The following is a 13,908-nucleotide window of genomic DNA, read 5'->3' on the forward strand; positions in this document are numbered from 1 at the left end:
GGGCATATACACTCACTCGAGCAAAATTTTCCAAGAACAACTTACAGGATAAAAGAAAAATTTATTAAAAAAAAAAAAAAAAACAAGTGCATAGCAATTTGAACAGTGAATAGACCACTCAACTAGACATCATATCAACCACAAGAACAACAAAAGAAGAAAGCCCAAATCACACAAATATAAATCTATAAATATATACACAAACTTCACACTGATAGGGATCATCATCATCATCATATATATATATATAAACAACCAAAATTAGGGTTTGAACTTTCCTTGGTTGCCAATTTTGGTTTTGGTTCAGATCAGATCATGAGCAGAGGTGGAAGCTATGGCGGTGGAAGAAGCTCGTTGGGGTATCTATTTGGAAACGATGATGAACCCAGAAAGCCTCAAGTCTCAAAAGTGGTTCTTCCTCCTCCTTATGGAATTGATATCAACCCTGATGACCAAAACAACCCTTCCCCCTCTCCAAAACAAGCTGCCTCCAACAATTATCCCCGAGCTCATGGCCAAAACTCGGGCAACTTCATCACGGTAAACCCCCTCTCTACTTTGTTCTTGAGATTTCAAATCATGGGATTTAAAAATGATTTCTTGCAAATTGTTAGGATCGCCCATCAACCAAGGTCAAATCTGTTCCTGGTGGTGATTCATCGCTAGGGTATCTGTTTGGAGATAAGTGAAGTGAAGTGAAGTGAATGATTTATGTGTTCCATCCGTAGCTCACTATATTGGAACTCTAAAGGGTATGTATGCTTTGCTTTAGTGTGCGGATTTGTAATAAATTGTGTGCAATTATTATGTATCTCAACCAACACATAGCTTGAATTATTTTTGTGTACTTTGTTGCTTCTACCAAATATGTTATGTATTCAATAGCATCATGCCGACTTGTGGTTTGATTATGTTTGTGGTTAAGTATAAGAAATTCAACTTTTCCTTTAATTCGGGTGTTTCAATTCATTGTGCTTGTGCTTGTGCTTGCTTTAAACATTCATATTAAACAATGCTGAAGATCAATCTGTTTGATGAACAACATTAATTATTGGGTTAGTGTATTCCATGAATTATTTGATTTGTTGTGGGTTATCTATCTTGGAGCAAAGACTTTGGTTCTTGGTTTATAAATGTGCTTGAAAATCAGGTTCTTTCATATAAGAGTTTCTAAGTTTGAACTTCAATTTCATGGATTCAACTTGGAGGAGAAGGAATTGATATCAAAATCTTGAATCAATATGCTCCTCCTTTTAGTTGATATGTATGGCGTTTTGTGAACATCAGGACATTTGTTTTTATAATATTATCAAGTTTGGCAGGTAAGATGCCTATTGATACTCAAGATTCTCTCTATTGTGTCCATATACGATGAGTCTTATATAAGAATTAGAGACATTTATAGTGTTAAGTGCAGTGAATCCATTGATCAACATGCTTTCATGATGAAATTAGTGTAGGAAATTTGATTTTTTTGTTTAACCCTGAGTTCGGAGTTACATAGAGACCTGTTCTAAACGGAAGAGAGGTTGAGAAGACGAGAGATTTCTTTACAATTTGATTCTCATAAAAAATATATAAAACATTTCAGAAATTGAAACAAGAGGCACGGAAATGGGTAAGGAAGCTTTTCATATCCTCGCCATGAATCATGGACATCTCTAAACAAGACTCGTCTAATAAAAAATTTTGTTTGTTTTTGTATCGTTTAAATTTTCTATCCCACGATTGTCAACATTTTATTTGGAAGCAATGGAAGTAAAGAATTAAGTGGTAGGATAATGTCCCAACGCTGTCTAAACCTTTTGTGCTCATACGCACAATAAACAATTGAGTGGTAGGATACTGTCCCAACCTTGTCTAAATCTCTGTCTTTTTTTTTCATTTGTTCTATACTAAATCCTCCAATAATTAGACGATATTATGAGTATACACTAATTTTTATGAACGCATGTCTATTTTTGGAAATATGTGATAGATGCTCACAAATTTGGAATCAAATCCAGAAGAAACAAAATCTCCAAAAAAAAAAAAAAAAAAAAAAAACTCTTCAACAAACGAACTCTAGAAAATGTTAGATTCATGACGTGCATGAAGTTACGGACTTTAATAAAGGGTGTTTGATTCTTCTCCCAACAAAGATTTCCACCCTTTATAAACAAACAAAGTTTGGAGATGTTCTCCAGAACATATGCCTTATCTTAACCTTATATAGATGAACATGGGTTAAGTTGACTCTACAACCAAAAATAGCATGCTGTCATGGGCTTATATTTGTAGCCTACAAAATAAAGCCCATAGCTTAGTTCATGTCTTTGGATCATTAAATTAAAATATACATCAAGCTTTCAAGGGGAATTTATATTATATTAATTTTTAGAAAAATTTTAAAATTTATTTTCCATCATTTTTACTCGAGGCCTCTTTGTCTCTGATGCAACTTAACATAACAAATGAAGTGATTATGGAAGAATTAAGAAGTATATAAAACATAAAGAATTAATTTGAGTCCATAAAATAAATGTTTTAAGGTTAATGCAACTCAACAGATTTTGAAGGACTCTCAAACATAATAGTTAAAAAGAAAACTAAAAATGTTATTTTGATGTATGATCCAATCCAATCCAACCCCCCACCTCCCAATTCCGGAGCTTTTTCAAGTTTTACCGCTAACAACATTCGCCAAACGCCAAACGCCAACAATTTGCATCACATACCAAACTTCGGAGTCCCAACAAAACCAAAAAAATTGACATGTCTTATTATAAATCATTACCTCTCCCACTTCATTCCACGTTTCCATTAATACTCTCAATCCCAAAATCAATAGCAACAAAACAGAGACACCCTGCACACAATCTCTGCAAATTTCCCCTCGTTGATATTCTCTGATTTACCAAGTGAAAAACTCAGACAATCCCATTTGGAATCACATGAAGAAGCCTCCTCCGCCGCCGCCTCCGCCCTTTCGACCCGCCGTCTCCCCTACATTCCGACCACTCCCCAAGCTCTTAATCTTTCTCATCTTATTCCTCTCCGTCACTTACATCGTTTATACCTTCAAGCTTCTCTCTTCTGACGAGCCCTGCCCTGATGAATCCATCAGAATTTCATCAATTTCGTCGCCACCCATCTTCATCAGAAACCGAACATTCCCAAATTTCCAGCTGAAACCACACGCCGAGACCGAAATCCAAGACATTGTGTTTGGAATCGCGTCATCGGCGAAGCTGTGGGAGCAGAGGAAAGAGTACATAAAGCTCTGGTTTGACCCCAGAAAAATGAGGGGGGTGGTGTGGATGGACGAGCCGGTGGGAACAAAAGCAGAGGAGGCGGAATTGCTGCCGCCAGTGATGGTGTCGGAGGACACGACGGGGTTCGCGTACCGGAATAGACAGGGGAAGCGGTCGGCGATAAGGATAGCAAGGATAGTAGCGGAGACGGTGAGGCTAGGAGTGGAGAATGTGAGGTGGGTGGTGATGGGGGATGATGACACGGTGTTTGTGACGGAGAATTTGGTGAGAGTGCTGAGGAAATATGATCATAAGGGGTTTTATTACATTGGAAGCTCGTCGGAGAGCCATTTGCAGAACATTCAGCTGTCGTATGGAATGGCATACGGCGGAGGAGGATTCGCGATCAGTTATCCGTTGGCGAAGGCATTGGAGAAGATACTGGACGGTTGTTTGGAGAGATATCCGACGCTTTATGGCTCCGATGATCGGATTCAGGCTTGTATGGCGGAGCTCGGCGTCCCTCTCTCTAAGGAACTTGGCTTCCATCAGGTGCGTACTAAATTACAAGTTCCATTTTTATTTATTTATTTATTTATTAATAATTTACTATTGAAAAAATAAAAGTTGAACATAAAATATATCTCAAAATAATAATTTCTTAATTTCTTGAAAAATAAAAAAAAATTTGAGTCACATATTAATTAGCACCTCCATAAATAAACATGACTAAGAAATGGATGTTGAAGCCACGGTGGCAGGTGGCGTAAGCATGAGAGGTCAGGGATGCCACGGTGGCAAGTGGCGTAAGCTTGAGAGAGCAGTGAGGTGGCGTGTGAAAGTAGTTTTATTTTGGATGTTTGAGGTGGTGAGTTGCACAATGCTTTGTCAAATACTTCGAAATTTGAGGTTGTAGTGATTACTTGGGACCCACATAATCAATGAATGCCACCTCATCCGTCTCAAATTACGAGGTCTTTTTAACTAAAACAAAATAATTCCTTCATCATTTATTTCATTAAAAAATAAATTATAAAGTTTTTTTTATTTTTATTTTTATTTTTATTAAAGATTTAGTTAGACACAAAATTAAAAATTTATAAATGAACTAACACGGTCTGTTATCGGCCAAAACCACAAATCAGTGCGATGTCTATGGCAACCTATTCGGGCTACTAGCAGCACATCCAGTAACTCCATTAGTATCCCTCCATCACCTCGACATCGTCGAGCCCATTTTCCCGGACGCAACAAGGCTCGAAGGTCTCCAACGCCTCATTGTTCCAATGCAGCTAGACTCGGCAGCCCTGATGCAGCAATCCATCTGCTACAACCGAGCCAAGGGGTGGACAATCTCCATTTCCTGGGGCTTCACAGTCCAAATATTCCGAGGCATTTTCTTGGCTCGAGAGATCGAATTGCCATCGAGAACGTTCTTGAATTGGTATCGAAAAGCGGATTACACTGCTTATGCATTCAACACACGCCCTGTTACCAGAAACCCGTGCCAGAAGCCCTTCATCTTCTACTTTTCAAATGCCACATTCAACTCCTCTGGTGGGGTTACTGTGAGTGAGTATATGAGAGACCGTGTGGCTCATCCCTTTTGCAAGTGGAAGATGCCTGATCCTGCTGAGCTTCATATGGTCATGGTGTTTAAGAAGCCCAACCCCAGCCTTTGGGATTCTGTGAGTATTGTTTCTACCACCATTTGCTTCCCATTTTCATTTAAACTAATATCATTGTTCATATCTTAACGATGTTCTTGGTGTTGTTCTTAGGCCCCAAGGAGGAATTGCTGCAGAGTGTTGGGGATGGAGAAGGAAGGAGTGTTGGGTGTTGATGTGGGGACTTGCAGGGAAGGGGAGTTCGTTGACTAATTTAACTAATTCTCTTGTAAACTTGCCTTCATTCAGTTCTTTTAGTATATGAAACTTAAAATTTTGTTCTTATAAAATTTTATAAATAGTCTATATATGGTTTGATCCAACTTTCATGAGGATTAATATTATAGTTTTTACGGTAAACATGCATGTTTAAGTATAAGACGAATCCAATAAGCACTTAATCCAATAAGCAAGCACATAAATAAGACGAATTTTAATTTTTTTCTCTTTCTGCACATCTATATAGAGAGGAGAGGAGCGAAATCAAGGTAAGAAGTTATGTTCGAGTTGAGAAAAGCATTTAAAATTTCATGAAGAGAAAGAAGCTAAAAATATATTACGGGTCTAGGTAGTAATCAAGGTCGAGTGTTAGAAGTTAGAAGCTACAAGTTATAGTTAGCATTTAACAGACATAATCACTATACAAACATACATTTATGTGAAATCACTTTTCAATCATCATTCACTCTCGCTTGCTGTCACTCGATTCACTCCCTTCGTCTCTTAACAGTGCGAATGAATTCAGTCATCACCGATGCCTCGTTCAAGCTCGTCTGTATCAAACAAAGGAACACAGACAGATATGTTTCTCAAAACAAAGTAGTTCATAATTTCAAATGCAAACAGCAAAGAGAGAGAGAGAAAGAGAAAGAACCTGTAATGCAAAATGTCGTTGCACAACGTGAAGGATTTGGTCCCTTGAAGCATTTGAAATGCTATTCACCTGGAATGGATTTAGTTAAGTATATAGAGAAAACAAAAAATTAAAAAAAAAAAGAAGCATAAAATTGCAAGTGTTGCAGTGAGACCCACTAGATTGAAGTGCCTGATGTATCTCCACAAAGATTCTGTTCCTAGTTTCCCCAGTTTCACCCGCTGCATGCTCCAAAAACAAACAATTTTGTCAATGCTTAGCTACCCAAGATTCAAGAAAAACAGCTCATGAGCCTAAAATCATATTCTCCAGGTTTGAATAACTGTTTCTAATTGGTCCATCAAGTTTGCAATTTTTTTCTACTTGGTACCAACTTATAAAAAGTAGTCTAGTTAGTAAGTCAACTAATTGTTAATTCTACTCAAACATTGTGAGATCTTACCTCGGTTAGGAAGAAAAACAAAATATTCTTTACAAGGGTGTGGAATCTCTCTCTAGAAAATGCGTTTTAAAAACCTTGAGGGGAAGCTCGGAAGGGAAAGCCTAAAGAGGACAATATCTGCTAGCGGTGAGCTTGGCCATTACAAATGGTATTACAGCCAGAAAGTGTGACAACGAGGATGCTGGACTTCGAAGGGGGTGGATTATGAGATCTCACATCGATTGGAGAGAGGAACGAGTGTCAGCGAGGACGTTGGATCGTGAAGGGGGTACTAAACTAGGTACTAAGTAGAAAATAAATTCAAATGAATTTTACCCCTAAAAAGTACAAATCTTAAGATTTTCTATCCAATTTTCAGAACTGAAGGGCTATATGAAAATCCTACGGTCTTCACAACCAAATATTTGATTGGGCACTCGATGGATATCAAAAAAAGAAAACAAAAAAAGAAAATCAATGGTTTCCAAATTTCTCACCGTGACCAGCTTCGGCATGTGAATAGATTGAATTTCCCCACAGCTGCCCCGACCTGTTGGCTTTGCCGATGAAGATGGAGCCCATGGCCTAATTTGCCTCACTTTTTGTTTGCTAAGTTTGTGGAAAACAATGCTGCTAGCTGCCCATGAACGGTGACACTTAAAATCTCCCACACAATTCAAGCTAAATAAAATCCACTTTAAAAAGGGAACAGAAACGATTTGGGAACATGGAGGTCGGTCCATGTCCATCATTTGGCAACATGAAGATGTGACTTACACAGATCATTGTCCTTCTCACCCATGTCGGAGCTACAACTTGAGTTGTCCAAATCATGATCATCATTTTTGTTTTCTGTGGGATGTTCCAGCACACTAAGTGCATTCCTTTGCAGCTTCACTTCAACCCCATTTTTCAAAACCTTACATGGAAAGAGTCCATCACAGCAAAAATCAAACTCCTTTATAGTCAAAATCTAATTTAGCATACTACTAAGGATCATGAGGCAACGAATGAAGTGAATTCATTAAATAATCAAACAGAGGTAGGGTAACTAGTTTCGTTCTTTTGCACGGGAAATGAGCCATGCAAGAGACCGTTAAGCGGAGCCTTGTCGGAACATTCCAACCATACAGCTAAATCATCTCCAAAGTCTTTAATCAAAATTCACAGAGATAAATTGAAATAGTCGCAGATAATCGTCTTATATACTATAAGAAATCTAAGCTAAAATTTGAAAATGGAAACAATTGTTTTTGTTTTTGGAACTTTCTAAGGACTCAAGTGTGTTATTAAAGGAGATTAGAAGCAAGCACAATTATTAAGAACAGAAAACTTATCAAGTGGAACTTGCATAACTCATAAATTCCTTCTGATTACAAGCTTCTAGCTTAGAAACGTAGGAGCTAAAACAAAATAATAGCATTTCTCCAATCATAGTTGGTTATTGTCATGACTTTTGGTGTAACTTTCACGACAAGTAAGCAAATGGCCAGATAGAAAAATGCATAATACAGAGGGTAAATAAGAGACGAAGAACAAAGGGAAAAGACAGGATGAAAAAGAGAATACCAGCCAATGCCAGCCTCCAAGGCCAACAGCCTTCTTAACTACGCCTTGCAATCCCAGTAAAACAGACTTTGTTCTGTTATTTCCAGTGACAATAACTTTAGTGTGCCTTGGAAGAACTGAAAGCTCTTCATCCCAACTCTCCTCACGAAAAGGAGACTGAATTCTAGAAGCACAAAACTCCGGTTCCAGCATTCTTTGAACCCTTCTTTGAAAGTTTTTCAGAAGTCTTTTCTCAAATAGAACCTAACCAAAACAAGAACACAAGTTCAGAAGACTTCAAGATTGCAGCCAAATACCCCAAAGCCCTGTGACCCACATATAGTGCAAGAATTCATGCTCAACTTGAGCAATAATAAGCAGCAACCCTCTTTTGCTGATCAGTAGGCCATTATGAATTTTGTTTGTGTCAGTGGAATCTAACTTCAGAGATGTTGAACTCCATTAAGAAGTCCTGAAGAATATTATATTATATGTAGTAAAAGACAAAAGCAGAACAGTATCAGGAAAAGGGGAAGAGGGATTATAGAAGAGTGGCAGTACCTGTAGTTTACACGAACAAGATCAGGAAATGATAAATGGCTCTAGCATGGGAGAAGCGTAGTAAATATATCTATACTTCACGGGCACATTGTGCTGATAATAAATGAACCACGGCAAGACAGGATAAGCTTGGTGCTCATAAATAGGCTCTTCCTTGAATTCTCTCGAGTAGAAGTGACATGATGACATCATATCCTCATTTCATTGACGCCCAACAGCCAAATATCAATTTGGAGCAAATAGATCGTAGACGAACTGGAGAATTTTCTATGGATTTGCAAGTTTGATTGTTCCAACAGCTTTACATTCCCTTCCCATATGAATAAATCATATAATTCTTAATATTTCCAAAAGACAAGCTAAGAACGAAAACAGTAAGAAGCTCGATGAAAATATGGAACATATGTGTTTCTGACAGAATAGATGAAAATGATGTTTTTAATTCCTAAGCTTAGAGAAAAGGGGAAAAACAGAATCCAGCATTCAATTTATTAGCTAAAATTTCAAAGGAAAAGAAAATCATTCAATCTCTGCGCAGAATCGAATGAAAATCTCCAATTACCAATTCGAAAATTAAATAAATAAAACCTTCTGAAACCTTCGCAGCATCTTCCTAGACAACAGTCAAGAAGTCAAGAAAGCATATCTCATCAAAGTCAACTGAAAACCGATATTACATTTGGAAACTGCAGAATATATATAAGGTAAACGAGAAATGCCCATTTGAAGAACACATTCAATTTGGGTTTTCAGGGAACAAACAATCATCAATGAAAAAACCCAAGAAAAAGAAAGAAACAGAATCGTAATTAGTGTTTGATTTAAGCTCACTGACAATGAAAAACCCCATTAAAACAGGCAAATCACTCTGAGTTCACCAAACAAACAGAAGCAGAGAAGGGAAACATTACAATACAGCAATAAATGCAGAGGGATTCGATTACAATACCTCGAATGGAAGCAGAATGGAGGGGGATTGGAAGATGAGAAACAGGAAAACGAGAGAAGATTTAGAAGGGAAGAAGAGATGGGAATTTCAGAAGAAATGGAGCGAAGGGAGTGAGTGAGTGATCAAAGGGACAAAGAAGAAACAGAGGTGTAATGTAAGAGGAAGGAAGGAAGCATTGAAATGTGCAAAATGGAAAAGAGGCGAAGAGAGAGAGAGAGAGAGAGTGTGTGGAAGAAAGAGGAGCGCACACACTAAATGCTTGCTAACTGCCAAGGAAGCGACCTGCCAGCCTGCCATGTGCCGTACGGCCACGCTTTTTGAATACCGGCTTCACGGCTATTCCCGCTAGCGGCTTCCTCTGAGCCTGACAGTCTCGGCTGGCTGACTCGGGATTCGAGCTGCAGCTCTAGCCGATGATCCTCCTGCTATTTGTATTAGTTTCAATCTTGTCATGCGATTTTAAAACCTACCAATTTTGTGACTAAGCTTTCAATCTTACAAGACTTCACCAATCTAGCAGACAAGGAAACTTACCATGATGTTCTCTTATTTCCAACACTCAGTCGAAGAGTATGCGAAGAAAAGCGGCTCAGAGACTTCACAATAGTAGTCAGTACATTAAGATCGGAACTTTTAGTAGTGCTAGTAGTAATTAGACTCTAACATCTCAACATGGGAGAATGAGTTTTGTTAATGACGAGAAAACACCTCAACTCAATTAAGATTGAGCTCAAACTTAATGGGTTTACCCGAGTAATTTGTTTGCCTCTTGGTTGTATTTGTAGTGTTGCACGTTTATATGTAATGTTTTTACCATTCTTATGACAATAGTAGCATTTGACATCCTTTTCTAATTGCTTTTGCCATTGTTTGTCATTGTCTTTTACTAGGCCCACTATTAAAGTTTCATCCTCATGTAACATTCACCATTGAGCCCAATGTAAAAAGTAAAAAAGTAAATAAATAAATAACAATATTTCATATGAGCCTCCTCTAATACTTTAATTCTTTGGGTTTGATCTTTTGTCCAAATTTACCCTTTACATTATTTCCCCACTCAAAAGTCTGGATTTATTGTTGAGCTTTTTATGGATTGAGCATTTAATGCTTGAATATTAAATTTAAATAACATTGATCCAGGTTGATATTTAAGTTTGAATGGATATTGCATAAGAAGTAATAGGGCAGAAGTTCAAATGTCGGTCCAAGTCTAATCTTTGGTTAATCAAATCATGATCGAAAGTCAAAGTTTAATCTGCTTAATCAATTCAACTCATTTATTCAATGTAATGTATCGGACAGAAATCACAAATATAAAAGTTTGGTGTTAAAAATTAATTTAAAAAAAATGAGTGAAATTTGTTGTGGCCTATGACAATTTTAGTGTCAGCTTTGTATAAACTATGTCCAAAATGTGTTATTGGTATCCTTTTTTTAGTGCTTGTATCTTGATTTTTATACTACTCTACAGCTTTTTGCAATCATTGGAATGGATTTGGAGTAAAACCCACCATTTTTTTTAATCCATTCGTGTGGCATTGGTTTCGATTTTGTCGGAGATTTTGGGGACACCCACAATTGTTGATGTTCTTGGTGAGCTTATGATCTTCATTGCTCCTCTTTGGGTTTTTAGTTCGTTCTTTCAAGCAATAGTAAAGTGGGTTCAATTTTTGTTTCAAACCGAGTATTGAAGACAAATATTGTTCCAAAGGATCACTTCTTACTGTTTTACATTGTTCTATCACCCTTGATTAGTAGAACAATGTACGTACGTGTAACCGCTCAAACTCCACTACTAGTAAATATGGTCTTTTTAGGCTCCCTTTCGAGCTTCTCCTCAAGGTTTTTAAATCGCGTCTGTTAGGGAGAGGTTTCTATACCCTTACAAAGAATGTTTCGTTCTCCTCTCCAACTAATGTGGGATCTCACAGTACGAGAATACAACTCGAGAGATGTCGGTCAAAATGGGACAACATGCTTGTCGCTGCTACAACTTTGGCAGAACGCCCAACAAGAGGAACCATGGTAATCCACTTAGTGAGCAAGGTGAGACAACTGTTTTCTTTACTATTTTTCTGAGTCAAACCAACCATATCTATTAAGGATAGACTTAGGTTATTTAAATTTGAGAGTTCAGTGGGTGTTTCATAGTCATAGGGTTGGGTTTGGTTTGTGAGATGTGGGCATAAATTTGTGTACTTGTTACAGCAGCCCACAGTGGTGCGTGGATCACGAGGCCATCTCAAAGCCTAAAGCACTCCCCGCGAATCATGGACATGGAGTGCCTTAAAAGTACTTTAATATTCAAAGACGCTGAAAAAACAAAGTGTTTACACAGGGATTTAAGCATTTGATCATAAACCACCTTTAGAGTTTAAACATTAGGGCCGCTTTTACCGGACATCCAAAACTCAAAACATGTTTATTTTAAATTTCACTAACCATTTTAAATTTCAAATAAATCTTAATTAAAAAAAAAAATTATGAATTATGGGATTTTAGTAGTATTGAATCTCATCTAAATTTCAAGAATTCGTAAAGTAAAATATAACATAAAAGTTCATAAGCGTATTAGATAATTTTTTTAAAATTAGAGATGTAATTGACACAACAGTCAAAATGCATGAAGCTTACTATTAAATCTAAAAAAATTATTTTGGCTTCTACAATTACGAACATGGCATGAATTGAACTCAAATGTCAATGGTGCAATGTATCAACGTGCATGAATCAAAATTTGATATCAAACTTAGAAAAGCTATTTGAGTTTTGACCATTATTAACAAAGTGTGTATTAAATGGGAGTGTGAATGGGAAAAAGTGCAAATAAGGATGACTTCCTCATTTCGTTCCTCATCCTTATACCGTTTCTGGTTGATTTTCAATAGATGTCAAGTTAGAGATTCCACACACAAAATTATACCTTTTAGTATTTTGATACCCTCGTTTGAATGATTAAACCGAAAATTATTCTTTTTAATTTTAGTCTAATAAAAATTTAAAAGTTTGAATTTTTATCTAGAACTCAAAACTATATATATATATATATATATATAAATAACAGACAGTGCAAGGAGCAGTCAAATAAAGAAACAAATAATTCATGAAACAGTTGGGGATAAGAGAATTAAATTAGGGAAAAATTGGGCGTATGAACATGAAGAAGAAGCAGTTGGACAAATCCAGGCATGGTACCATAAAGTTAGGCGACGCTATTGCTCACTTCTCTGCACTGATCTGCCTCTGCTCTCCAATCAACGAATCCCGCTTGTTATTCTTCCAGTTCCTTTATCTTTTGAAATCCTTCTTTTTGTTTCCACTACCCTAATCCCTACAGCCCCTATTCCTTGTCTTAGCTGTATAAATCAATCACCATTCATTTTCCAAAAAGAGATAACATTCCCCACCGACAACCCTTTTTCCAATTCTTCTCCATTCCTTGAATTTATCACCCAAAAGAAAAAGCTTCATTCAATCCTACAGAACAGAGTGGGAACAGAGTGGAGCAGAGCTCCTCTGTTCTTTTTCTCCAACAAAATGGGTAATTGTTTGTTTGGCGGAAGGTCGGGGGAGATTCAGGGCAAAATCAAAGTTATCACATCCAACGGCGGGATTATGGAGTTGGGTTCTCCGATCACCGTCGGATGCATCGCCGATGAGTTTCCTGGCTACGGAATATTCAAAAGCCACGACCTTTTCTGGAACCCACTGCCGCACGACGAGGAGCTTCTGACGGGAAAATCGTATTATTTGCTTCCGAGAAACAGGGGAGAGGGGGAGATGGGAATGATAAGAGCGCGGGAGGGGCACGTGAGGTCAAACAGCGTGCCGGAAGAGACGGCGGCGGTTGCGATGGCACCGTACAGGATGTCGTTCGATTACCAGGGGGCATTGAGGAGGTCGCAGACGGAGGTGTTTTCGAGGTGCAATGAGAAGAACGGTGGGGTTTGGAAGGTGAAATTGGTGATTAGTCCGAAGCGGTTGGTGGAGATATTGGAGGAGGAAGGGCACACTCAAGAATTGATAGAGAATGTTAGAACTGTGGCTAAATGTGGAAGCACGAGCACAAGCACAAGCACAAGCAGCAGTTTCTCGTCGTCAATGGCGTTTTCAGATCAATGGAGTTTGTCGACCACCACCGCCAATGCGACTCCAACTGCTTCTTCTAAAAGTGGCGGCTTTCTGGAGTTGTAACATTACAACACAAGTCTTATTTGAATTCATGGGTTTATTTTATTTTTGTTCTTAGCTTTCAAGATTTCTATTTGAACAAAGGTTAGAGAATTAGGGATAGTGATTTCAAATGGGTGTACTGATGTATGTTTTTTTCTTTTTGCTATCTAATCATTTACAACAGAGTATGTGTATTGGAGTTTATCATGGACGGTATTGAAATTAAATATATACATTTTGTGTTCTCAACAATACATTATTATTATTATTTATTTAAATTCGAATGAGTTAAGCAATTAGATTTCGCTACCATTCTTGTTCTAACTCGAGGTTAAGAGTATGAGAACTTAAATGCCTAAAAGGGGTACAAACTCCCATAATTCAGTATGAAGCAGGTAAAAAACATAAGCCAAGCTTACACGATATCAAATCAAACAAGGACTTTCCTCATCGGTCCACCCTCTTTCCCGATATCCCAATTC

The 13,908-nt window shown here is 37.6% G+C and overlaps 4 protein-coding genes across 8 annotated transcripts; 3 read left to right on the forward strand and 1 right to left on the reverse strand.

Annotated features, from left to right (window-relative positions):
- The first annotated feature begins 201 nt into the window (after positions 1 to 201).
- On the forward strand, positions 202 to 951 carry SP1L5 (SPIRAL1-like5). Its single transcript, XM_023689508.2, has 2 exons — positions 202 to 540; positions 615 to 951. Exons 1-2 carry the CDS (start codon positions 316 to 318, stop codon positions 687 to 689), a joined length of 300 nt encoding a protein of 99 aa, XP_023545276.1. The 5' UTR covers positions 202 to 315; the 3' UTR covers positions 690 to 951.
- A 1,812-nt stretch (positions 952 to 2,763) lies between these two features.
- Positions 2,764 to 5,235, forward strand: LOC111804668 (uncharacterized). Its single transcript, XM_023689437.2, has 3 exons — positions 2,764 to 3,785; positions 4,379 to 4,921; positions 5,015 to 5,235. Exons 1-3 carry the CDS (start codon positions 2,934 to 2,936, stop codon positions 5,111 to 5,113), a joined length of 1,494 nt encoding a protein of 497 aa, XP_023545205.2. The 5' UTR covers positions 2,764 to 2,933; the 3' UTR covers positions 5,114 to 5,235.
- A 191-nt stretch (positions 5,236 to 5,426) lies between these two features.
- On the reverse strand, positions 5,427 to 9,477 carry LOC111795704 (uncharacterized). Of its 5 annotated transcripts, XM_087124882.1 has the most exons (9): positions 9,254 to 9,476; positions 8,305 to 8,614; positions 8,081 to 8,215; positions 7,765 to 8,007; positions 6,973 to 7,114; positions 6,693 to 6,832; positions 5,933 to 5,995; positions 5,775 to 5,843; positions 5,427 to 5,673 (listed from the first exon to the last, which is right to left on the reverse strand). In XM_087124882.1, the coding sequence occupies exons 4-9, from the start codon at positions 7,954 to 7,956 to the stop codon at positions 5,608 to 5,610; spliced, it is 672 nt and encodes a 223-aa protein (XP_086981008.1). In that variant the 5' UTR covers positions 7,957 to 8,007; positions 8,081 to 8,215; positions 8,305 to 8,614; positions 9,254 to 9,476; the 3' UTR covers positions 5,427 to 5,607. The 5 variants fall into 5 exon arrangements, 4 of the variants coding, with proteins under 4 accessions (XP_086981008.1, XP_086981004.1, XP_086981003.1 ...); XR_015421481.1 differs by lacking the exon at positions 8,081 to 8,215 and having other exon boundaries at positions 5,933 to 6,002; positions 9,254 to 9,477; XM_087124878.1 differs by lacking the exon at positions 8,081 to 8,215 and having other exon boundaries at positions 8,305 to 8,559; positions 9,254 to 9,475.
- A 3,112-nt stretch (positions 9,478 to 12,589) lies between these two features.
- On the forward strand, positions 12,590 to 13,678 carry LOC111808155 (uncharacterized). The gene has a single exon (XM_023693976.2). The coding sequence runs from the start codon at positions 12,791 to 12,793 to the stop codon at positions 13,445 to 13,447; it is 657 nt and encodes a 218-aa protein (XP_023549744.2). The 5' UTR covers positions 12,590 to 12,790; the 3' UTR covers positions 13,448 to 13,678.
- Positions 13,679 to 13,908: the final 230 nt, after the last annotated feature.

The sequence above is a fragment of the Cucurbita pepo genome, chromosome 1 (assembly GCF_057944985.1).
Source record: "Cucurbita pepo subsp. pepo isolate OVF chromosome 1, ASM5794498v1, whole genome shotgun sequence".
Lineage (NCBI taxonomy): Eukaryota > Viridiplantae > Streptophyta > Magnoliopsida > Cucurbitales > Cucurbitaceae > Cucurbita > Cucurbita pepo.

What these genes read in the sequence shown, in the direction of transcription:
- SP1L5 (XM_023689508.2), top strand. Translation starts at nt 316, where the DNA reads ATGAGCAGAGGTGGAAGCTATGGCGGTGGAAGAAGCTCGTTGGGGTAT. An exon ending in ACTCGGGCAACTTCATCACG is followed by an intron (nt 541 to 614) that starts GTAAACCCCCTC and finishes GCAAATTGTTAG; the next exon opens with GATCGCCCATCAACCAAGGT.
- LOC111804668 (XM_023689437.2), top strand. Translation starts at nt 2,934, where the DNA reads ATGAAGAAGCCTCCTCCGCCGCCGCCTCCGCCCTTTCGACCCGCCGTC. An exon ending in AGGAACTTGGCTTCCATCAG is followed by an intron (nt 3,786 to 4,378) that starts GTGCGTACTAAA and finishes ACCACAAATCAG; the next exon opens with TGCGATGTCTATGGCAACCT. An exon ending in ACCCCAGCCTTTGGGATTCT is followed by an intron (nt 4,922 to 5,014) that starts GTGAGTATTGTT and finishes TGTTGTTCTTAG; the next exon opens with GCCCCAAGGAGGAATTGCTG.
- LOC111795704 (XM_087124882.1), bottom strand. Translation starts at nt 7,956, where the DNA reads ATGCTGGAACCGGAGTTTTGTGCTTCTAGAATTCAGTCTCCTTTTCGT. An exon ending in TTGGAGGCTGGCATTGGCTG is followed by an intron (nt 7,115 to 7,764) that starts GTATTCTCTTTT and finishes TTTCCATGTAAG; the next exon opens with GTTTTGAAAAATGGGGTTGA. An exon ending in ACATCAGGCACTTCAATCTA is followed by an intron (nt 5,844 to 5,932) that starts GTGGGTCTCACT and finishes AATCCATTCCAG; the next exon opens with GTGAATAGCATTTCAAATGC.
- LOC111808155 (XM_023693976.2), top strand. Translation starts at nt 12,791, where the DNA reads ATGGGTAATTGTTTGTTTGGCGGAAGGTCGGGGGAGATTCAGGGCAAA.